General features: G+C 48.6%; 2 protein-coding genes across 2 annotated transcripts in view; one reads left to right on the forward strand and one right to left on the reverse strand.

Annotated features, from left to right (window-relative positions):
• Positions 1-25,178, forward strand: part of ralgps1 (Ral GEF with PH domain and SH3 binding motif 1) — a 148,985-nt gene that overhangs the window by 64,520 nt on the left and 59,287 nt on the right. The window lies entirely within an intron of this gene.
• Positions 1,095-24,304, reverse strand: angptl2b (angiopoietin like 2b). Its single transcript, XM_088940663.1, has 5 exons — positions 23,773-24,304; positions 15,448-16,340; positions 7,600-7,793; positions 4,945-5,215; positions 1,095-3,838 (listed from the first exon to the last, which is right to left on the reverse strand). The coding sequence occupies exons 2-5, from the start codon at positions 16,289-16,291 to the stop codon at positions 3,639-3,641; spliced, it is 1,509 nt and encodes a 502-aa protein (XP_088796789.1). The 5' UTR covers positions 16,292-16,340; positions 23,773-24,304; the 3' UTR covers positions 1,095-3,638.

Here is a 25,178-nt window from a genome sequence, read left to right on the forward strand (position 1 = left end):
TACAATACGGCTGTAAGCTGACGGATTTGTAGCAGACATCCTTTTTACTGTAAATCCTATTGGGAAATTGTCCATTTTCCCTGCTGAGAAACAAACACGACAGAAGTCTTCTCCCGTCATAACAGAAGAACCACATCTTATGCTGGTGGGGGATGTATTATAGAATTTTTTTCATCTTTTTTTTTAGTTAAAAAAACCCAAATCTTCCTCCTTTGATGTGTTTCTCAAATATTTCTGCATTTGCTTTTGTTTTTCTGAAGTGGTGGTGTTTTTTTTTAAGACAAAAATATTTTTTCAGTGTTAAAACAGTGCAGCTATCTTAACTATTAACTGAGAGTGTTTTGTACTCCTTATTTTATGTATATTATAATATATTAATATATTATATACATTTTGTATTGTGTAATTTGTTATGTGAAAAATGGTCTCTAATATGTTGTCTGAATGGGACAGGGGATTCCAGGTACATTGAAGTGTGTTTAATGGGGACCCTGTTCAAGACTCAGCGTACCTGACTTAACACAGTGTCGTGCATCCTGGCGTTTGGTTCTGTGACTGCTGTGGGTCAGCCGCCTGGCTGCTGGCTGCTCTCTGGGGAGCCAAGGCCTGTCTGAGGGACGGTGAGCCTGGGCTCAGTCTTCAGGCCAGCCATGAGCTCAGCTCACAGGCATGTCCCAGCCTCTGCTAGAGCTCAGGCAGCACAACCTCAGCTTTCAGAAACTGAGCAGTGCACAGCTGCTCTTAAAAAAGCCGTATGTGTCCACATCTCTCAGTGCGTATTCAGATACAGGTCTCTGTGTTGTGTGTTAAAGGAATCTGTGGTGCCTATGTGTGAATTGCCAGCGTTGGCCCCTTCCTCAAGGCAGGGAGAGACTGGGAGCTAGAGGCAGGCTGACCCATAACCCATTACAGGTGTGTCAGGCTGGGTTTCGGCGTGGCTGTGCTGCAGTACAGAGGTGGCACTGGTACAGGGAGTCAATTGATCTGTATGTTTCTGGCGTGTGTGATCCCCGGACTGTGCTCCTGTTTGCTCGTGCTTCATTTGACCTGTCGCATCGGCTGCTTTGCGAGACGAAGCTCTCGAGAGAACCTTGTAGCTGTACATGAAGTTTATTGTAACAGATCGGCCATACATGGGAGAATGATACATTATATTACAAAAATATTTTAATAAGGTGACTTCCTATGTACAGAAAAGACAGGTAATATCTCTCTCATGTAACCTACGATTAATTTATACTGTACATACAGTACACTGCTGTTCATGACAGATACTCAAGGTTATGGAATAAAAAAATAATCATTAAAGGGGATTTTCAACTCTGAAATAAAAGCTGATATAGTGGGTCTTCCAAGGGCTCATGTGAGTTTAAGGAAGCTGAACCTAAATTTTGTAAGACTCTAATGGATGACTTGGGGGGTTTTATTAACTCTGTCAGCAAGACGATGAAGCCCAAGGTGCACCCTTAGACGGCCCTGAACTGAGGAGCTCGGCTGCTGGAGTTCCTGTTAACAGGCAGTACCGGTGGTGATGCTTCTCATCTCCACACAGAGCCTTTGTATGCAGAGCAGGGGGAGATCTGCGGCTCTCATTCACCCAAACACCCTCCGTGTGTCCGGAAATTCGAAAGACCCACTTCAGGAATGCTCGGTGTAGGGACCACAATGAGATAGACGATCTATTCTATACATCATGTTAATGAAATTATATCTATCTCAGTACTGTTCTTAATTTAAATTTCCACCTGTATTTATTCACTTGCCTTTGAAGCAAGTCGTCCCCTTTATGACTACATGGTGCACACAGTTTGTCGCCAGGCCTCTGTGGGTCTCCAGCCCCCTGGCTGGAAGGGCTTGCTGGGTGACAGAGCTGCTGGGTGTCCTTGTTGTCTTTTTATGAGGAAGTGAAGCAGGGAGCTATTTTGCACCTGTCATGATAGACTTGTTTTGTCAATCACACAGATTTAGGGGGCAAGGAAGTGTAGTCCAGTATGTGAAGATCATCCCCCTCTTTCTAATTAATCATAGTCAGCTGCTCAAAGACTAAACAGCAGCTGGAGGAACGTGGTTAGAACTGTACTTGGCATCTTGTGGTTTTCTCAGTTCTTTCAGCTGGTGCTTTGGGAGAGCTGAAATTTTTCTACCGCAGTCCCCTCCTGTCTGCCTTTTTCTGTCCCTCATCAGGATATTGATGGTTTATGAACAGTTTGTCATTTCTTTAAACATCAGAATGAAAATGCATCTGCAGATTAAACCCCTCTTGGAAAGCACTACCATGACTGAGTCATGGAAAAACAGAGTTCAAGACCTTCAGTGAGCCATTCCTGTGTGTTTGATGCTGTGTAGTAATGACCTAAAGCTGTGTAACTGGGCTGTATTTAGGGATCTGAGTGATGTCTTCTTAATCTTTTTTTTTTAAAGTGACCTACTAATGGTTTTGATTACACTGTATACACATGCAATGTGGAATCCAGGACCGCCACAGTGGCGCCCCCTGTACGCACATGGGGGGAACAGGAGGAAGTGCTCCTCTGGTCCGCCCACCCGCCAGGCCCGCCACCTCTGGACACTGAGCTCCGCAGGGAAGTGCAGGAGGTTCACTGCCAACCGGAGGAGCTGGGAGTCCCTCACTGGTGTTTACCAGGAGTCTGCAGGGACCTGGAAAGACCTAGGAGGTGCTGTTTTCAGTGGGAGCTGAGCGCTGGAGCACTAATCCCAGCCCTGCCCCTGGCACTGCCGAGCAGCCCTGTGCTGCTCCCCTGACATCAGTTCACATTCTGTGCTGTGGATGCACCTGGCAGAAGCGTGTCTCAGGAAATGTTACAAAAACTTTGCTCATACCAAATGAATAGCCAAAGCTTCCGCTTAAACAGGACGTTTGTTTGATTTAAGCAGTCAAGCTAACTTCCTATGAATGTTTTACATGATATCACTGGATACATGTTCCTGTGTCTTTTTAAAAAAATATATTTAAGCATTATTATACAGATCAGGACTTGGAGCTAACATCGTTGGGTCACTACTGCTGATCTAACTGGATGCCAGAGTTTCCTTTTCCCCGATGTTCCGTCACAAACTGGCTGAAACGTCGCTGGGGTCTTCACCCTTTTTTTTTTTGGTTTGAGCTGTAGTGTTGTATTGGACTGCAGATGTAAATAGACAGCTTCACATTCTCACTTATCACTGCAGGAGTGCTGCATGAATCGTTGTGTGGGACCCAAAGTTTGAAAAAATGCAAATGGAAACAAAGGAAGTCTTTTAGTGCTCTTCGGCGCTGAGCTGGTTTGAAGTGTTCTTCTGCACAGTAGCAGAATCTCCCAGTGGCACAGAAGCTCAGTCTCCTTCCCTCTGGGAACTCACTCCCGCTAGGAATTCTGCTGGGCTGGTCTGAACCCTTTGGAGCGCAGAGAGAGGGCTCCAGCTGTCTTCATGAGCCTGGCATGTGAATTGTGTTTCCACTGGTGATCATCTAGATACTTGCAGAACATAAACACGTACACAAGAACATACAACAGAAAACGAAACGCTGTAAAATTGCACTTTTCTGAGAAACAAGTGAACAGGCAGGACATCGCTAGGAAGAGAGAAGCTGTAGTTCCTGGTGTCCACGCGCGTGTGCTTTGTAGATGGTGTGGTTTTTAATGGAAGGTGTTGGGGTTGGGCCGGATCATCATCACCACCTTCTTCAGCGAGTAGGCGCCCCCTCTGAACTCGGCCCAGTAGACGCCGTCCTGGTAGCGGCTGCGGTAGTGCCCGCCCCGGTACCACACGCCGTTCAGGTTGGAGTGGGCGCAGGCGTTGTACCACCACCCTCCCTTCTGGTAGTGGGCACAGTTCCCTGCAGGCAAATACAGACCTTCTCACTCGCCAGCCTCGTCGGGGCACTGCGGCGCCACGCTGTGCAATCCACGCACCGCCACCGCCACAGAGCCGGGCTCTGCCCGCGAGGGCAACAGGGCTCCGACACCCTGGAGTCCCTGTTAAAGTGTTTTTGTTCATTTTTTAAAATGTGGGTTCTTTGTGCTGTTGTTTACAGCTCGAAGAGCCGCATTAGGGAGCATGCCCTGCTGAGTGGTGAAGTGTAGAGCACTTATGGGAAGAGTTTCAGGGCAGACTGGTGGCAGTGCTGCCTCTCGGGCAATTGTGCCAGTCAGTCATTCATGTTGTAAGGACACAATTGCCCATAAATGCTGCTTTTATGTGACATATGCATTGACCCATGATTTTAATGTATTAGTCTCACAGAGGCCCCTGTGCCTGGGATAAATGTCAGACAAATCAGTAATTACTAGAAGGCTGTGTTGAAGGCTTCTGTGTCACATAATACTAAAGGGAAGTAATGTGCGAGTAACAGGCTTTGAACAGCAGCAGTTTGCTGTATAGTCTGCTTATCGACAGCAGATCAAGGGCGGCCAGGAGGCCGTCTTCTGCCATATTGCCATTCCAATGTCACTAGGGTGATACCTGCTACAGCTGGAGCCAGTCTGCCAAACCCCTTTCAGAGAGGGCGCGGAGCATGACAACCCGGGCTTGGGTCCAGAACATGCAGCTGTGTCCTGTAAGGTGTGAGCCTGAGTGTTTCTAAACCTGCCGAGTTCCAGATCAGTGGTTTGTGGTTCGTAAGAATACAAGAAAAATTCAGCCTAAAATAAATCTTACAACTGGACCTAGACCTCCAGAAATAAGAGGAAGTGATGATCATGCAGTGCTCTGAAGGTTCAGAGACATTTTTTCCGTAACTTTCGCTCTGTTGAAGTGATCAGCTTAACGCGAGCTCAGTCGCAGTTTCCAAAGGCAGGGACTTGGCGACGTGTTTTCCGTTGTCGGCTGCCGAGCAGAGCCTCTTGGTTGAGCAGAGATTTAGGAGCTCGTGACGGGGCTGCGGGCCAGGCGCCGGGCTTGGTGTGAAAGTAGCTGTGGGCAGGGAGCATCGGCCTCGCTTACCTGTGTAGACGTCGTGGTCTCTGTCCAGGGTGGTGAACTGCTTCCCGTTGTGCCAGGTGAGGGAGTCCCCCGCGTTGCCGTGGTAGCGGCCCACCCTCAGCTTGTAGTACTCTGCCTCGGACTCCACCCGGAAGCTGGCGTACTCCGCAAACACCTTACGGCCGGACCAGTCCTCCAGCGTCACCAGGAGCTTGTAGTTGCCCTGGTTGGTCAGCCAGTAGATGTTCTCCAGGCCCAGCCAGTACTCCCCGTCGATGTTGCCGAAGCCTTGCTGTGAAAGCAAACGCCGTCACGGCTCTGGTGAGTGTCTCGTTATTCTAATTCCGATATATGACTCCTTAGCACAGAGGACTTCAGGGGGTTTCTGCTTTTCCTTGTACCTGAATACTTAATTGCCTTGCTGAGCTCATTGTTTGCTTAAATGGATCAAATTGACCCTGTTAATTAGATGTTGATTGTTGAAAGAGCACCATAAAAACACTCGATCCTGCTGGGGGTTTCTGCCTCACTAGGGAAATTACTGAGCCAGACGAGAGAGGAAACTTAAAGATTTTTCTTTAACCCACAAACCCTAGGGTTCTCCTTTGAAAAAGAACTGTAATAAAGTGGACTGCATTCCATTTCTTATGTGGATGTTGTAGGTGATGGCATGCTTAGCTGAAACTGAGTTAATGCTTCATTTATTAAGGGAAACAGATTCTTTGTTGCTTGCTTTTTTGACTGGCAGATTGGTTGCCCCAAGTCATCTTAAAACAGTTAATTCACAATCATCTGCTGCAAAGAATGAGCCCACATTGAACTCAGAAGAGCTGTCATTGACAAAGACAAGTGGCATAACAAATGATATCTTTATCATTTCAAAAATTAGGGGACAGCCTTGTTTCAAATGCTGGATTCCAGTCCTTCTTCCAACCACTTGACATACCTGGTTTGTAAAACCCCAAGGCAGACTGAGACATAATTGCAGGACATGATGCATCTCTGCTGCTTCCCATAATGGCTTTCATTATGGCACATGTGGTTTGAATCAGTGCGAGCCGCTCTCTGCCTGCTGTAGAATTGTAATTTGCGTCTCCCCCCTGTTTTAAGGTGTATTGTCAAGGGCCTGAAAGCCTTTCATTCCGTAATCATGGCTGGAATTAAAACAAGGCTTTTGCAAGCTGTCTGCCGGCTTTCTATGTCATTCAGAGATGTAAATTTTATGCTTACAAGTCTTTGACTTGGTGCTTTTATCATATATCATTTAGGCTCTCACTCATGGCATACACAAACGCAGAGCAGATGGACTACAGAGATGAGGGGAGGCCTGCTATCATTCACTTCCCTGTACTGTATGTTTGTGCAGTTCTTCATCCACAGCTTGTCATCAGGCCAGTGCACACTGCTTTTTATGATCTTTTTTTAGAGCTTGTTTCTAAATAAAGAATCATAGTTTGCATATAGAATAACTTGTTATTTGGGACCAGGAAGTAATCATGCAGGAAAAGTGGGATTTCTGTACTAGGAGTACAAAGCACAGTTGAGCATCTGTGGCCAGTATCAGGGAAGGAGGGCAGGCGTGGATGAATTTTCCTTCACTTGTTCTCCGAGTGTTCCTCAGTGGAATAAGATGCAGACTAGCACTGTTCTACATGGATCAGCTACAGGACTTTATTCCCCCCAGCTCCCTGATAATCTAGTTTGGAATGACTGGGATTGGTGTGTTAACTCTGATGCCGGTTGAACTGCAGTGACTGCCGGAGAGACTGCAGGTTGACTGAATTACATTAAAAGGTGATGCTTTCTTGACTCGTGTTCCTCCGGACATGTGGGTTTTATTACCCTTTTGAAATGTTGCTCCTTCTCAGCTTCTCTTGACTGGGTGTGTAATTGATTGGCTTCATCAAGACTCTGTACTACTGACCTGGGTGACAGTTGGTGGGATGTTACCTACCCAGCAAGGCCAGAGACCCCTCCTCTGACAGCTGCAGAGGCCATTTCAGCAGCCTTAACGGTTTCCACTTGGCCCTTCATAGAAGTGAGCTACTGCAGAGGTCATTGCGCGGTCGGGTCAGTGCGGGAGGTCACTCTCAGAGGTGTTGGCGATTTACTGAACAGTTAGAGTGCAGCTTCGACTAGGCTAGTTCCTGTAAATGTGCCATCTACCTGTGCCCTTACTCTCAAGCAGAAAAGACTAATACTGTATGTTCCAAAAGGGATGATTAACTGTTCTTAATTATCACATTTAGCTGTACAGTAATTTAATTCCAGTTCCATGTTGTTCTGGAAAATAGCAGAGAATGTTACTTCATACAATACTTGATGCAGCAAAAGTCAATTTCTTTAAGTGCTGCCCATGAAGATGTCTGCTGTTACTGTGCGACTCGAGAACGTGTACCTTGTTGGAGTGCTGTACAATCTCATCTATAGCGGTAGTGTTGCAGTTATAAGGTATATCTGAATCCAGTGAAAGGCTGTACTTCTCTCTACTGTTGATTCATGTATTAATTCCCTTCTAATTAAGTGAATACGAGGACGAGCTGGTTCCGGTCTTTAAAATAAGAGGGGTTAGAGAGGGGTTTCAGTGTTCGTTGCTCTGGACGGCTTGGTGTTTTCCGAGCACGTCAGTAAGAGCAGGGATCTGCGCGCCCTGGCCGCGGCCCCGCGGGACGGTACCTTGTAGATCTCCCAGTTGCGGAAGAAGTTGACGGAGCCGTCCTGCCTCCTCTGGATGACGGTCCAGCCCCCAGGGTCGTGCCTCTGGTCGCACCACACCTGCATGAGCCGGTTGGCATTCTCCGGCTTCACCAGGTACATGCCGCTGGTGTCGTGGCCGTCCTCCAGGGCCTGCAGGCAGTCCTTCCAGGGCCCTGCGGGCAACAGTCAAGAGGTCAGGATGGAAACTTACCTCTCGGGACAAACAGCGCAATGGGGGGCAAACCTTCAAGCCATAATGACATGGGTCATAGAAAGAGCATGTTGCAGGATTACCCCTCAGCTAGAAGCCTGCGGGGGCAGTAAAGCCACCTCCAGAGGTCACTGTGCAGAAGCATGTGACACCACACAGCACTGGGGCAGCTGGACAGGGGATTGGGGCCATAAGAGCACCCAGCGCTTCACCCCTCGTTCCTCGTTCCTCCTGGCCCACAATCCCCTCCCGGGGCAGGCGTGATTGCTGTGGGGGAGGAACTCGAGGGCCCCCTCTGTCTTGTCTGGCCATCTCGGTTTCCCACTTCAAAGGTCCCTGAGCCTGGCTTTGTGCCGTTCCTGTGCAGACCAGACTATAAAACAAAAGGCTTTCTTGGTCTTGGCCTTTAAAAGCAAAGAACATAGTTTCTGATTTTGCACAGCTGTTTTGTAAACTAGAATATAAAGCTGTTTGCTTTTACCAACCAGAAAGAGAAAGAGTAAACAAGAACAAATAAGATGTCAGTTTAATCCCTCTGACGTGTTTTAGAAGTTCTCTGAAATAAACACCATTTCTGTTAGTAAGTAACAGCTGACTACGCACTGTGCTAAAAGTTTTATGCCTGCAGCCCAGGAGATGCCAGAAAGGTTTTGATGAGACGTGCAAACATTTTCCCTGTACTTTTGCGAACAGATTTACCTCCACAGACACGGGGTGTTCTCACTGGGCTTGTCAGGACCTCTTTAATCTTGGGGAGACATAATCTCTTACTGGGACCCGACGACGGTGCCTCTGAGCTGCTTCCTTCTCACAATAAAACGCTGCGGGCTGAGCTCCCTGGTGCTGAAATTCACACCTTTTCTCATGGAGGAAATGTTTAAATTGTTATGGATGAGTCTACTGGGCTGCCCTGGCTCTCCTGCTATGCTGGGGATATTGAAATACAGTCCCGAGGAAGGGGGGCAGTCCGGGCCAACTGAAGGGCCAGGATTAAGATCTATGGCCGGTGGGACCTGCTGCTTCTGCTGGAAGCCTCCGGAGTGCAAGGCTGGAATTGACTTTGGCTCCAGCCCTAGAGAGGGAAATTGCAGCTGGCCGCAGAGCCAAGGAAAGCAGTGGTCCAGGAGGAGAGAGTGCTGGTAGCTCGATATCGCAGCAGCTGCAGAAGGCTTAGCAGGTCGTTTAAGGCTCTGAAGGACAGTGGCAGGCATGTAGGTTTTTAGCTTTGTTAATATCATTGAATGTGTGCGCATTAAAAAGAGTAATATAAAACCCCAGGGCTAGACATTGCAGGCAGAGGACTTTGCAATTGCTGATACGTGTTTAGGGCTTCCTGGTCCTTGATCCCTGTGCCTTTGGGTTTCCATTCCGGCTCCTTTCCAGCTCAGTCAGACCCATTTTCATTGGTTTCAGCTTTTAATGGACCTGAGGATTTTAAGACGGATGTGATTTTTTTTAAGTAACACTCAAGATTTCATATCAAAATCTGCAAGTGTTTTAGGAAATCTACCCATGCTGACAATTGGTGCAATTAAGAGTCATTAGAAACTGAGTTACTAGGAGTTCCAGAAGTCTCCAGGATAGTGAGGATCAGGGAATCCGAGACCTCAGTCCTGTCTGTATATCAGCATGCCACTGCTTAATCAAGGGCTCTTTTAGTAATAGTGTTTGCCAGAGAATCGGGGGAGGTTTGGCAGCTGTGTCGTTCTGGGATTTGCTTCAGGGCTCTAAGCGTCTGCCCATGAGCTCTTTCCACCCGGCTGTAATGCCTTTCTGCCCTCTTGGTCTGCTCAGATCGCACTGGAATCCATGTGCCCTGCTCTCTGAACGTGCCGTAGCTTCTGACAGCGATGTGGTGTTTCATTCCTACTTGTTGAGAACAAGACGGGTCTGATGTCTACTGGAAGTGTGCAGCCAGAGACGCTGATTTTAAGGATTTTTCATCTGGAGCGTGATTACTTCATCTTGCTTATTTTTTTGCTCTAATTTCCTCTGGATTGAGCCTGTTCGTTCTTTTCCTGCCACATTAACCTGCTACATTGACTTGTCTTGTTGTTATAATGACTAACCGTCTGGAGAGGACAGGGCTCTCCAGCTGTGACTGAACGGACTGTGAGTTATAGGATTCATGGATAACAGCACTGGAAATTCAAACACAAGACTTCCATCCTCTTGGATTTTTCAGACAGTCAGATATTGGTTTCTTTTTTTCTCATACAGCATAGTTTTTTTTTTTGCATATGGTAATACTGAGTTACGTTTTTAAACTATATCAGCCCCGATCATATATCCTCAAATGTCATGCCAGTCCTGCCACTAAGTAATCTGAACCAATTCTTTAAAAGGAAGTACTCGTTAAGTATTCTTTACAATATAAGTACTAGAAAAATGATGGACAGTAAATGAAACAAGAGTACAAAATGTAAGTACGCAGAATGAGTTGATGTTGGAAAAATTCATAAAGTAAGGAATACTGGAAAAAAAAACAGAACTGTGAGCTCTCATGTAAAAGGGGTTTGAATTGAGGCCTCTAACCGAGACTCACCGGCAGCTTTGATCAGCGCCAGCCTGACTCCTAAATTTACAGACCATTCAAGTTCTGGCCTCAGGAGTCGGTGTATGCTAGAGGAATAAATCTAGCAGTCCAACAGGTGTTCTCTTTAATTAAGTAAATGTGTAAAATGGATCTAAAGACATTTGCTTGAAAGAAGTTGAAAGGCAGAATTTTCATCAATGAACTGGTGCCTAGCAGGGTCAGAGCTCTTTCTCTGCGCAGTGATGTGAAGTCCAGGGGGTGCCGGTTCGAGTCCAGGCTGTGTCTCTTGAGGCACGCAGCTGGCTGAGTGCTGCTGGGCATCCGTGAGATGGCCATGGCGGTAAGGAGAGCCGCCTCGCCTCTCCCCTCGGGCCTGATGAGGCTGTGATGTGGGAAGAGGCTGTGGCACTGCCAGGGGCAGGACGGTGGCAGCATCCTCAGCCCTCCTGCGCTCCTGCCGAACTGACAATCCGAATCAGGACGGTAGGGAGCAAGAGAGGATTTATTCACTATGTACTTATCCTTGTACGGCAGTGTGGGGTGGAGGGGGTTTCTCTGGGCATGGGACTGTTGGCCACAAGGGCTGCAGACTCTGCCCTGCCTCAGGCACCGATCAGCGTCTCAGGTGAGATGCAGCCTTTCTGCTCTTGTTTCCTCACTTTGAAATCATGAGTTTGTCTCAAAGTGTGAGAAAATACCAGGCCTAGGATGGCTGCTAGAATGTTTTCTTTCCTTGCTAAAGGGCTGGAATTTTTCTCACCTCATGAATTAGCAGGCATTGATGATTTTTTAGATCCAAAACTTTAGATGGTGTTAAAAATACCCAGGCCGGCATTTTTCTTCTGCTTCCTGCGTCACATGTGGAAGATTAGGGTCAGTGTGTACTGCGGTGCAGCTGTAATTGTTTCTGTTCCACACACTTGTGCTTTAGTGCGGCGCAGCCCTCTCAGTCTTTGGCCCCGAAGCAGGGCTGTCTTTCAAAACAGGACATGTAATCAATCTCCGGAAATAAGAAAGAAATAGTTTCTTATAGAGCTGTACAAGCACCTGTCTGAAGTAGTCTGAAGAGCTTATCAGGGATCCCAGCAGGTGTGTGTATCTCCTGTTTCTACAAACAGCTGTTTGTCTTGCAGGCTGGTTAGTAGTGTTTACACAGACCACCACTATAAATGCTGGTAAAAGTTATTGGCTTTTGTGTGCAGGGAACTACCTGATAATTCTGCTCTACATTTGGGACTACTGATATCCTGATTGTTCCCTTCATTCCCAGTATATTAACTGCTCTCTTACTGCAAACCTGAGGTTTGACGGATAGCAACCATTTGACTTGCTTTGATTAGACAACATGACTCCCATCTAAGGTCGTTCAGGTTACTCCTGCCCCCTGGTGAATGTGTAACTGGTGCTGAGGAGGGAGGGAAGAGGAAGAGACCGAGCAGAGTGACAGAGACAGATGCAGGGAGTGAAAATCACACTGAGTGACAAAGACAAGTGCAGAGAACAAGACCGGAAAATATAGAGACAGCGACACAAAGACAAGGAAGTTGGGAACATCGAACGTTAGACAAGGACCATTCTGACTGAGCAGAGAGATTGCAGCTGCAGAAGAGAATGTTAAACAGATGAAGTGGGAGAGAGAGAGAGAAGGCCAGGCTGGAATAGATACAGCACAATACTGAAACAGATAAAGAGGGACAAGCACGGGCACAGTGGGAAAGATGGAGCGGATTTTAATTATTTTATTTCAGCAGAGTTATTAAAGATGTTAAGTAGGAGGCGTCTGTCTCCTCCTGCGACCCCAGCCAGCAATCTTGTTGATGTTAGCCAGGTTCCGCATTGCTGATAAAAGTGCTTTTCAGATAAACTGTACTATTTCCCTGGATGGTCCTGGGTCTCTGACTGTGCTAACTCAGACCCTGTTTGACACAGACACAGCTCATGGCAAATATACAGTATATTTTATCTGTAAGTGTTATTTGCAGCAGTATTTTCAGGCGAAAGCTGTTGCAATCTTGAATCTTAAAGCTTGATTCGGCTTTTCATTGTTACAGGCTAGAAACATAATGTACTGAACCCTTCATGGGTTGTGGTTTCCTTAATTCATATTGCTTTCTTCCCTCCGGTGGTCGGTTTGCCAACCACTGTGAGTGTCCCTGGGAGAACAATACCTTTTATAACGCAAAGACCTGCAACGGGACGGACGAGGCATCTTCTCTGCTGCATAAAGATCACACTTCTGAGTATTTCATCTTTCGGTCTCTCACACACTCACCGAATTATAACTGTGCTCTGCCCCTGTGTGATTCAGTTTTATTTTCATTACTGTGCTCACAGCGGCCATATAAAAACCTAGATCAGGCTTCTGGCTCCCAAATTTTCCGTATCCATTAATGGAGCTTTTCCTGCTGAACTGGAGCCTTGCCCACGGGACAGGTGGTGCTCGTCCTTCAGCAGCTGGGGGGATGTTGCTTCCTTGTCATCCGACTGACAGTGTCTAACGAGCTCTCCTCCCGTCGTTCCCAGTGCTGTGAGAGGCTCCCGATGTTTAACAAGAGTGCTTCTCTAATGACCATGTGCGTTTCTCCTTTGGTTTTATTCCTAAAAACACCCTCTCCACACTATCGGAGCCAGTGGAAGATACTGCAGCGCTTAAGATTTCTCTCTAAACCATGGATGCTGCTGGTGACTGTAACCGGCATTAAAAATGTATCCTTACTGAACGTACAAACACCGTCCGATCTCCTGCTCCTAGAGAGCTGTTCCATATAGCCTCTGTCTAGTCTTCAGCCTCCTGCTGAAGTTTTATTCAGGGTTAAACAAAAGGCAGAATAAGCAGGGCCTGGGTAAACCTGCATGAGACCCACCCCTTTGTGTCCTGAATCACTCTGCAGATTTGACCTTTTGCCTCATTTGTCACGTAGGCAGAAACCCCAGAAGTGCCCCAGGACTCGACTCCACATCGGACGGGTGTTTGCCATGGGGAGGGGCGGGTGAAGGGTGGGCTTGTGGGCTGTAATCAGCCCCTGACATGTGGGCCACGGTCTCCAGGTCCCTGCAGGAAGCGCTGGGAATCGTGCTCCTGGGACAGGGCCCTCGACTCCGCAGGGCTGTGCGTCAGCTGGTCTCGGAAAAATGTGTTTGAAAATGCAGAGAGGGTAACGAGTGCTTCATGGCGATCAATTACTATTATTGATATGGCTAGTTACTGTTATACTAATCATATATCATTACTATTATTACGGTAATTAATAGGTGATTAGTGTTATCATTGCTGATTAAATAATTACTTGTACCTCAGCCTGCCTGTGTGCTGTGGGCGGAGGACTCGCTGAGTTGCCCTGGACAGAGCCCCTTCGCTCCTGGCCGTGGTCGAGCAGCACTGGGGGGTAACAGGACAGCCCTTGGGAAGTGTTATTTTCTCATTGTTCTTCAGTCTGAGTTCTCATGCTGAAGCCCTTGTACAAAGCCAGCAATGTATTTAAACACTTGCTTCCCGCGATGTGGATGAACTCCCTCCCGGGGTTAATAAATATTTTCGCACTCCTCGGTATTTGCACAGGCGTCCTGCCCAGGCCTTTCCACAGGCGCCTTGACAGCTCTTGCTCTCGTTTTCCCAGCCGGTGGGATTTATCAGAAGCAAACTAAATTGCTCTGTGGCTTTGAAGTGCGAGCTGGATAAGTACTGTACGACAAAAAGAGTCGTTTGCCTTCAGCGGTGCACTTTATCTGCTACAGAAACATTTTAACAGGTGAAGGAAGGAAACATTTTGTTTCTTTTAATTTTTGTTGCTTTTATCTTTTTTTTGCTGTTTTTCTGTTTGCTTGTTTTTTCTGTTCATTTTAAAACTAATTTATTCATACTCGCTAGAACCAACCAAATACTTTTCTCTTCCTAAAAGGAAAGATACATTTTTAGATGGGGCAGATCCTATATTTTCAGACCACATTCCAATTAAAAGACAGCTAGCAGAACGGATATTTCAATAAAAGCTGAAGAAGAATTAGCCCTCTATGTGCTGGCTTGTTCTCCATACCGAGGTTGTACCTCCTAGGAAGTAGCAATCCCTGTCATCGTTCCCTTTGCACACAGGTATGCCTTTACCGAACCATTTCAGAGGGGTCGAAAACCTCTTTACAAAAGCCCTTTCATACGGCACGTGGTTGCCATTACTGAGCCATTACATCACTCTGAGAACTGTGACCCATTAAGAAGCCATTTTAACAGGCCCAGGTTTGGCAATAACCAGTTTTTTCAGTACGGCCATAATGACACTCATGCAGCCTGTTAGCGATACTCCCTCCAGCCTCAACATCACGTACAGGAACTGCCTGACTCTCTATCGTCACGCTCATTCTCCTTCCTCCTGCAACATTCACTTACTGCTGTCTCCTCGCTCCTCCATGTGTACCATCGGCTGTACAGGTGTGGCCTTATAATCACTCCGACTGTAGCACTGCAGAATCATTACAGCCGTTCACATAGACAGGCACTGTAAACTATTGCTGTGCCCCTGCTGGCAGTCCACACGCTAGGCAGGCTGTAGAGCCAGGACTGAGTCATCTGCGCTTGTGCGTGTGAAAGGACATGGCACGATGCTCGTAATAGCTGTCTGGGACCTCCTTTGCAGATCACAGTGACAGCTTTGTTTTTGAACAAGAAACTTTAAACAACATAATATTTATACAACACTGGCTGTAGCTTGGGATTCCTTAAGCCTTTAATTATGTGCCCCATTAAAAAGAATTGTAAAAAAACTCGGCTAAATCTTGGCAGCTGGTCTCCTCCTCTCTCCTCTCTTGAGGGGAACTGGCCCCTTCTTCTATCTTACCGCTCCCACGGAGGGGATACTGGAGCCTTGTATTTTCTGTGCTGCACCATGTAACGTCATTCTGGCACAAAGCAAACCGCGTTTCTTAATTAGACTTGCATCACTTATGGCCTTTCACCAGATTTCCCCATGTCACTTGTGAAGCACTCAACAAACACTGTCAACAGAGGAGCCAAGGACAGCCGTGCCGTATCGCCACGCAGAAGACAAGAGAGAAAGTGCCGGCGCCCACATGGGGAAGCAGCTCTTACCGGAGGGCTTGTTGGTAGTGGAGGGGCTGTGTGTGACGCTGGGCATGGTGGGCAGTGGGGGCGGCAGGGCCTTGAGGTTCTGGTCTCCCTGGATCTCGTTGGTGATCTGGTTGGTGATGCGGGTGTAGGTGGGCGGCTGGTAGTGCTTGTTGGGTTGGGAGGGGGGCGGCTGGGGGATAGGGCGGATGGTGATGGGCATCCTCTGGCAGTGCTCCTCCAGCTGCGCGATGAGGATGGACTGGTTGTTGGCCAGCGAGGCCAGGTGCTGGTATTTGTGCTCCAGGTCCTTGTAGCGGTTGGTGAGCTGCAGCATCTCGGAGGTCTGGTTGAGGATCTTGTTCTCCAGCTGCGAGAGCTCTAGGGCGTTGTCCCTCTTGCGGATGATCTCGTGCAGGAGCTGCATGTAGAGCTGAGTCACGCGGGAGTTCATGTTGCGGCTCTCCTTGCGCAGCAGTTTGACCTCGTTGACGATGCCCCCGTCCACCTCCACCAGCTGCTGCAGGGTCTCGATCTGCCTCTTCTGCTTCAGCAGCTCGCTGTTCAGCAGCTCCAGCTCCTGCTTGTTCACGCGGTTCTCCAGCACCGCATCCGGCTCCTTGGAGTTGACGCAGATGGCGCCCGTCACCTTCTGCTGCGGCACGATGAAGGTGTAAGAGCACTTGTCCTGGGGCTCGGGCTCAGAGGCAGGGGCTCGCTTGTGCCTCCGGGTGTACAGGAGATCCCCGTCCTCGCTGGTCTCGAACTCCTGCGTTTGGCCTGCTTGAGCTCCTGAGTCTGTCCACAGCAGGACAAGGATGACCACAGCTGGGAGCCTCATGGCGCGTGTGCGTGCCTGCGTGAGCATTCGTGTGAGTGCTTGTCCAGGCGGCAGTGGCTCCCGTATTGCTGTTTGCCTGCAAGGAAAGGAAAGACAAGGAGAGGAGTTGCGTTATTAATCGGCAGGGTAACAAGGGTAACAAGTTTGACTCGAGAGGACATCCCCCGGTCTAGCCCTGCTTCTGCGGTGCATTTAGTCTGCCTGGCCATTGCGTCATGTTTTCCCTTTACCTTACCAACCTCTCCCGTTGGGCTCATCAGGCTCAGCACCTGGGCGGCCGCAGGGGTCGCTGTGAGAGCCCTGGTCCATTAAACCCGGCCTCCCCTGAGGGGCGGGTTTAATGAACATACCCGTGGCAAAACCTACGGCACGTTTTTTTGCAATCCGCAAAGATACAGGAAACCTTTGTATTGTGCTTGATGTCTGGATGGCTCTGGTGTGCACACTGTGTATCTGTCTAAGTGCTTATCTATAGCAGGGGCACAGAAATGACCCTGCTGGCTCCTCAGATAAAGGCTCTGCTTTCAACTTGTGTCGCCCCGGCAGAATAATTTCAGTCGGCTTTTCTCTGGAAGGGGGAGGACCTGGCACGGTCCTGATCGCGCTGCAGGACGGCTGGGCTTCCCAAGTCACGTGGCTTGAGCAGGAGGCTGCTCTCCTGGTGGACTGTCCTGACGTGCAGACGGAGAGCCCGGCACATCTTGTTTCAATATGGCCGCTGCAACGGAGCGGCCGTGCTGTGGCAGCAGTGTGCCCCGAGACTCGGTTTCCTTACAACCTGCTGGCCTCTCTGTGGTTGTGGTGTCCCTCCCCCTTGTGGGCATCTGTCCTCTCTGGAGCTTTGCTTTAGCCCAGGAAAGATACTACAGTTTCAGTGCGTCTAGCTGTTTTTCAGTCTGCTTTGTTAGAAAGTGAACAAGTAAAGGTTTATTCCGTGCCCAAAGGGAAAGTAAACGGATGCAACATTTCGGCTGTGGAGCCTTATTCAGGTGTCAACCACACATACTGTACACGTCTGTCATCTGTCATCTGTGGTTCTGTTCTTTCCCTTTTAGCATTCATGGTGACGCAGCTACCCACTTGAACTTCTTTGTTAAAAAAATAACTAGTAATCAAGTGAAAGTCCTCACTTCTGTCTGTGACAGTAGGGTTGTCTGCTGTTCTGTGATTTGATGCAGCCTTTCCAGGGGCAGGGAAGCAGATCTGCTATCTGATATTAAAATATATCATCACTTGGGATTCACCACCCAGCTTTTTTAAATTGGGTCGTAAATCTTGCAAAATAGTCTCTTACTCTCAGTGTCTTGAAAGATATGTCAGTTTTAATTTAAGTTTATTCTTTAATATTTTAAAACCTAGGTCTAATTGCTAATGTTCTCCATCCATCTGTGCAACCAATGTTGCCGAGATAAAATAGAGACAAAAGTAGATGTTTTCATAAATTCTCTGAAACTTATTGAAATTAAACATAAGATATATGAGCTCCTTACACAGTGGCGAATTGAAATATTGGCATTATTTATTAATTTGGCGGTCCCGACTTCCTGCACTACCCCTGTCCGGTTCCGGGATGCAGGGAGCAGCATTCGCCTCCGATGAGTCACCCCGATCTTCTCCCGCTCCAGCATCTGTGTTTGTTTTCCCGTTGAGACATTTGTCCTCCATGGGTCTTTATTTTCAGTCATGCAATCTGTTGCGCACTTGTTATCTGGAGGAGCAAAAGCCGACGGGTTGGAACTTGTCTCTACAACGCAGGCCTCTGTCAGCAGAGGGTTCTGAAACACACAGAAGGTTTGCACACGTTCAGCTGTTTCAGTGCTCTCGGCCTCATTTCAGACTCCGCACGCAGCCACCTGGTGTTCCTCCTTGGGGGCCGTCTTCCTGAGGCGCCATCTCATATCTGCTTCGTGCTGTAAGTCTCTGACGTCACTGCGAATGGAAAGTCTGAAGCGACTGCAGGCCGGCGCGGTCTCTGGACGCTCCTCTGTGATTTATTGGTCGCTTTTACTGTGAACGTGCAGCACGGCACAAGACCGAAGGAAGAGAAACGTTTCGTGTGAAGTAAAAAAAAAAATGCAACGTGAAAAACACCGAGCTTTGTTTTGGAATATTCTCAAGAGAAACAGTTGTGAAAATGTTTTGATAAGCGGGATCTTGGGGGGAAAAAAAGAGTAACGGAAAGTAGCACGGCCCTTGAATGGAATGTTAAATAATGGCTTGGAAACACCGGGAATCTCCAGCAGGAAACCTCATTACACCGACATTCTTCTGCTTGTCATTTTTTAGTGAGTATATTTTCAGCCTAATGGAGCTGTTTGTCGAAGTTCCAAGCAGTGAAGCAAGAGCTCCATGTGCCCCAGTGTATCCTGGGATTGCTCTCGGCTACAGACACACACACGTTGTGATGCCACCACATTACCGCCGTCTCCTGAGTGCTTTTGTCCTACACCAATCGTCTGTTCTTCCTGTTCTAGAAGCAGAAGGTAATTACCAGGTTGTATCTAGGTTGATCGCCCAATTCTAATTAAATGCCACCCCCAGGATACCGAACACTCCTCCCGAGTTTGGTTGTTCTGCACCCCTCCCTCCACCCCATCATCGCTCTCGCAATAGCAGTCCAGCTAAGGGGGTCTGAGTCCTTGCCTTTGTGTCCACACTGGCTTTCTCTTGTCTCTAGTTGCTCGTCCTCAGTGCAGGCGCTAGTCTGAGTGCTGGACTCACTGATTTGGTCCTGTGTTTGTGGAGATGAGACCCCTGGACGTGCCCCAGGGAGAGCTCCTAACGCGCTGCCCCGGGAGCGCGCAGCAGGACAGGCTCCGCTCGTCCACGTCGCTGCCACGCCGGGCCCGTGCGTCACGGCTCCTCGAATCCCTGCTGACCAAGCAGAGCGTTGCTGGGGATAAAAGACGCAGGTCGCCGTGCTTGTTTTCAGAAGAATTTCAAAGAGTGGGTGCTTTATTAGGAAGTCAGCCGCAGGCAACGGTTTTATGGGATGTTATGCTCTTGGAAGGGGAAGGAAAAATAAAACTGGGACTGTGTAATGATGACATGCCCCCCACCAACAACCTAGGGGGCTCCCTAATTCAGACCAGCTGTGAGGGGCAGAGCAGTGCAGCCCCCTCAGCACCTCTGCGGCTCTGTCTGATGCGTCCTGTTGATCGAACAAGAACCGCAGCCCCCCTTCTGTTCTGGGCGCCACCTCCCGTGCGAAAGCCCCCCCTCCGCCAGCCGTCCGTCCCAGTGCTAGCCCAGCAGCAGCCCGGCATCCAGAGTGGGGGCTTCGCCTCATAGCAACAATCAGCACTGTGTCATGCGTGCTTCCAGCAGCCCTGCTGGAAGAGGGAGTGTGTGCGTCTACAATGGAATCCCAGTTCTGGTTCTGCTGCCCATTCTTCGTGACATTGTCCCTCACATGGGGCCTGCAGTCCGATTCCAGGTCTTAGATCAGAGATCCTGTAACTCTGGGCCCGTTTGTTTGGGTTTCCATCTTCCCTGAGGAAACACGAGCCTGCCGATGAGGGAGGAATTAAGAGTGCTTTCTTCATTTTTTAAGGATTAGGGAATTGCATAATTCACCCTGGCTTGATCTCCAGCAATGAATTTAGGATGAAGCACAAGGACATGCAGTCGGTATGATCTGGATTTTTTTCTTGTTTCTGTGGATCTCCTCGGTGGCTGGCAGTGCAGACCTGGAGTGCAGAAATGCACGGTTCTGTCTGCAAGTCTCTCGGCAGCAGTCAGTGCAGACTGGTCTGCTGTTCCCTTGGAGAGCTGCCCATGTGCCCAGGGCTCTGGCAGGCAAGCAGTAAGCAAGGAGCACTGAATAACTTTAAACCGGTGGAAATGTCTGTGTATGACACGCTACAGGAGATTTTAATATTGTGGTAGCTGCACAGAAGGTTTTCTTCAGCCCGCTGTTTCTCTGTGACTCTACATTGACTCATTCGATTGCCTGCAAGAACCCCTTCGTTTTTAAAAGGTTCTTTTGAGACGACATCAAGAAAAAACGGTAACAACACTATTGTTGATTAAAGCCATTTTAATTAACAACGGCGTCAAAATTCTTATTAACGCAATTTAAAATCGTCAGTCAGGTCGTGCTCAGGCACAGAGGGGTTTTGTGTTTAGCAGTTGAGTTGTGCTGGGGTTCGAGCTGCACGAACACCAAAGCTCCATTTCTACAGCGCTCTGCTGAGCGGCCCCTTCCTGCAGCCCCAACACCGAGCGTGGCCCTTTCGGGGCCCTGGCACCCCTGGTGGGGGCCAGAGCAGTGCAGTCGCATGTCGGGCGAGACGAGAGCGAAGAGCAACACTTCTGCTCTGCGTGCTGTGGGAGAGCTTACAGTGCTCGGGAGAGCTCTCCAGTTTTGTACTAGGACAAAAAACCAAGGTCTTTTACAAAGAAACATGTTTTTGAAAACGTAATCGTGGTTTCCTCTTGAGCCCTGTCTTCTGTTTCAGTTGAAGAAATGAAGGGAAGGGCCGGGGGAATCTGCAGGAAAACCTCTCTTTTAGGGCTGAGAACTCTTAGATCAGGCTTTCGCAATACAGTACACACTGCTCTGAAAACAGAAGCAGTGTGTAAGGGTTTGCATTTTTTATACTTCTTTTCACAGGCAATGGCTACAAAATTGTAATATAAGGCACAGAAAGAATTAACAAAAAGTGTCTGATGTCCAGATACCAAAGGGCTGCCCCCAGGGGGGGGCGATGAGGAGCCACTGTATCATCATAAGATAGTCTCTCATTGGGAGAAACCATACTTTCCTCTTGCGCAACAGTAAAGACATTGTCTGAAGGCGATTTTGTGTAAAATTGCTAAAGCCCCGAGAGACTGGGATATGGCCTGGAGTCTCCTCCCCCTCCGTGGAAAATGTGTGTGCATTTCCATACAGCAGCCCACATTGGCTAGAGGCTGGCACATGTATCCCCTCTGGATAAAGCCCATGTCAGTGCGTTTCAACAAGGAGAGCTCTGCACACTCCCAGGCCCAGAAGGGTATACTGGTCTCACGCCGGCCCTGACATGATCGACATTGACAGGCAGTACGCGGCTGCGAGGGGGGGCTGAGGCGCTCAGGCCTCGGAGAGAGAGAGTAATCTGGTCTGCCGTTTGTAGTCTGTAGTGCTAGGCTGCTGCAGTCCTGGGGGAGACGTCTCAAGCTCTCCTTCTGAAGGAAAGTGGGAGTAAATGCATTTCAGCATTATGAGCAAAATTTGCAGACTTGCCTATTGTAGTCCGGTATATGAAAAAAAGATACCAGGATTTTCGCTGACTTACGTTTAACAACCTGTAAATCCTACCCAATCCTACGAGTGTGCCCGGGCTTGTATGACACCTTGTCGTGGTGTCGAGTCTCCAGCCTAAACACGGCAATTAGGAGTGCACGCCCGGTGACTCCGGCTGTGCCTGTGCGGGCCGCCCACAGCACCTCGGCTCGTTTTTCGGTGCTAGCCTGGCATTCCTCGCATTCCTGGGCACCTCATTAGAGTGAGCCCTGCAACAGGCTGGCTAAGTGCACGCCGCTTCTCATCCCCAGACCTGAATAGAGAGAGTGGGCGGAGAGCAGGGCAGGCCTCTGATCTGTGCCTGTGTAGGGAATTTTGGACAGAATGAACGTAAATGTACTGAGCAGTAATATGTGCGCGGTTTTCCGGAGCCTGGGAGCCGTCAGTACCATGAGCTGTCTTTTCTGTTAATCATGTTGAAAGCATGCCGCTGCCAGAGCTGGGTGATGTACAGTAGCTGGACTGGAATACTGCTGTAAAGCTTTTAAAGTCACGCATGTTCCCAGCAGTAATCTCCCCTAGTCATGCATTATTTACCCCTGCTTTTCTCATCTTCTGTAGCTTTTATCGCAGGCGGTTGTGAACATTAGTAAGCCCCATTAATATTAATGATAATAAGTACTACCCGTCCTAATAAAATCAGAAACATCAACAACAGTAGTTTCTTCAGTATAGGATGATGTTTTTATTTATAGCCCTTGCATTTTCTGTAGATTGCTTCCCAGATATTTATTTCGGACTTTCAGCTTAGCTGTGCCTGTGGGCTGCTTGGTTGGAGCTGTGAGCTGCCGTCTGTGGGTCATTGTTGGGTTCTGAACTCTACTGGCGACTGTGGGCACAGATGGCAGTTTCGTTACACCTTTCACAGCTTATTTATGGTTTTCTTGACACCTCTGCTGCTGTTGTAGTTTTAATGCCAGAGGAAGTGTTTCACAGCTCCTCTGTGTCCAGAGCTGATGAAACTTCAGGGAAATGTCTGCTTTCCCAGGACACATGGAATAAGGAGGAATTAGCTTGTTGGGGGTTGTTCATGTGTCTAAATAGGAAATGTTTTAAGCAAGAAAAGAATTCCAATTATCTTGTCCGTTTTGTTTTGACTGTCTCGGGGTGTTTTTGAGGGCTTAGTTTAGTACTCTTTCTTTTACGCAGATATTAAAACGAAGTGATTTGTTGGCCAAGCGAGATTCTGCCCTAATCCCCTGCCCAGTGTCAGTCATATGCGTCTTATTAGAAGCATGCAGCCCCCTGCGTGGTGCAGGGATTGTTTTCTATAAGCTCAGACATCCACTCTCAGACCCTGCTTGTCCAGACTGCGCTGGCAGCCGAAACAAAGCTGAGATTCAGCAGCCTCTTTCTCCTGCCGCTCCGGCTTCGCCTGTTTCCTGCGATACGGGAGAGCGTTATCCTGCACTGTGGCATCTTCCTGCCTGGTCAGATGAAAATAGTTTTTTACTGTTGCTGCTTATGTGTGGAGAAATCATTGTTGTTAGAAGGTGAAGACCTATCTAAGATTGCCCATATCATGGTTTCTGTTTAAGTCCTATTTGATACTTGAATACTTTCTGAACTAAAATATGTCTCCACATTCGGAATGGGATACGAGACGCGTATTGTCAGTTTTCCCCTGCGCTGTGCTGTAGTGGCTAGTGCTCAGGCCTGGGTGAACGCCTGGAGCTGAAGGCTCACACTGCTGTGTGCCCAGACTCTCGGGTGGCAGCCTCTTGTCTTTCCTTTCCGTGCCACTGGGAATTCTCGGGATGAACATGGACTGACCTAACGAGTATCCCGGTTTGCACTTCACACACTGCAGTGAAAGCCTCATGATCCACTCGGCAAAACCCAGATTCTACAGCCGAGTTCAATCGTTTTGCCTGTGGCTAAAGGAAATTGCTTGAGATAATAAACTTTTCACTGTAGATTCCGATTTGTATGTGAACGCTGGGGTTCCCAATAGAGACTAATTCCACAGTCCAGCATGAATGGCTATATTATAATAACAATGTATAAAAAGTAACATGATAATGTAAGCAAAAAGCAATCAGTTATAAGCAATAAGAGATAAAACTTTGTAATGCTCAAACAGGCAGTTCAGCTTTGAAGTTTAACTCAGAAGCATGCTGTGTGATAAGCAGGGCTCTGTTGCCACAGCTGATTTTTAAAGGCACAAGGCACTCATCTGAAAGTGAAGCTCTTTGCTCCGCAGGAGCTGAATTGTCCTTACCAGATAAGTTTTCCCTTTAGATCCTCTGCTGTCCTTCCAGTACTGTCCGAAAAGCCTCAGGGAAAAATGTCATCCCAGTGGTGGAGGCTGATCCTGGAATTCGCTCTTCCTCTGTCTGCCTGCCGCCGCTGCTGGTGGTGGTCAGCTGTCCGAAGCCTTCAGACCCTGGACACCCACACGGGCTCTGGATGCAGCCCCAGAGACGACTCGAATCTCTGTGACCGCTCTATGATCCTGCAGGCATGAAGGGAAGCCTTGTTCTTTTCTTCTGGGAATAGATCAGTAGATAAATACTCTAAAATGTCCTAAACGTGCTGTGTATTTCTCTTTGCTGGAGTTTGCCGAAAGATGTGGCTCTTCAATGTTGCTGCATGGCCAGCCTTCAGCAGTGTGCTGCTGTACAGAGCCCTGGAGCTGCGGCTTGCTGGCCTCCTGGCGCAGAGTCCATCACTTCTGCTCCACAGCTCGGAGAGTCAGTCTTTTTTGAGCTGCAGAGTCCCCCCCCCCCCACCTTCCTCTTGTTTTCTTTTTTTCTTTCCCTCTAGCAGCGCACTCGCCTGCTAGAAAAGAGCTCCAGCGCACAGTCTGAGCAAGCAGCCGAGCTGCGGCTGAGTCCTCCCCTTCCCCTCCCCCTGGCACAAAGACACCGGCTCCAGCCCCCCGGCCCCCCTCCTCCCCTCCTGCCGCCACAGCTGTTTGCCGCCTGACCAGCCAGCTGCAGCAGCAGCAGCAGCAGCAGCGCGGGGCACGGTGATGTCACGGCAGCCAGGGCTGAGCGGGCGTGTGACACCACTGTCTTGGGGGGCTTGGCAGGGAAGCCCCCGGACAGGGGAGCCGAGGAAGAGCTCAGCAGCTCCGTGTGCCGCCCTCAGCAGAGAGCAGCAGGCTTGTGAAGTGCGTTCCCCTGCATTCCTCTGTCATGTTTTGCCGTTTCCTCACTGTTCCCTGGGCGCTCGTTGCAGAGCACGGCAGGCACATCCCGAGATCAGCTGGGGAACGGCGCCGTTTCGGTCTTTCATGACTAAGGATGTGATACCTCTATACATTGGCAAAATGAACTCATTTGACCTAAGGACTGGACTTACTTTAATGTCCCTTTTGCCGTCTGCATTGTTGCTTGAATGTCAGGCCTGTGTGAGTGATGGTACAGTTAGATACCTCCACCTAGAGTGAACCAATTAGCCATCTGGCATCCCTGCATTAATTGTTCACTTGTGTACTTGTATTCATTGACACCTGAAGAAGGCTCCGTAGCCGAATAGTTGTTTCTTTTCTTCTCTTTTCAGCATGGAATGAACCTTTACTTGTTCCTTTGTATTAATGGTGATAATTGACTTCATTGTTTCTGGAATACATTGTCCACTCAATACTAGCTCCAAGTAAATCTTCTGCTGAAAGGGGAAGCG

This window comes from Atractosteus spatula, chromosome 23 (genome assembly GCF_055471065.1).
Source record: "Atractosteus spatula isolate fAtrSpa1 chromosome 23, fAtrSpa1.hap1, whole genome shotgun sequence".
Classification (NCBI taxonomy): Eukaryota; Metazoa; Chordata; class Actinopteri; order Semionotiformes; family Lepisosteidae; genus Atractosteus; species Atractosteus spatula.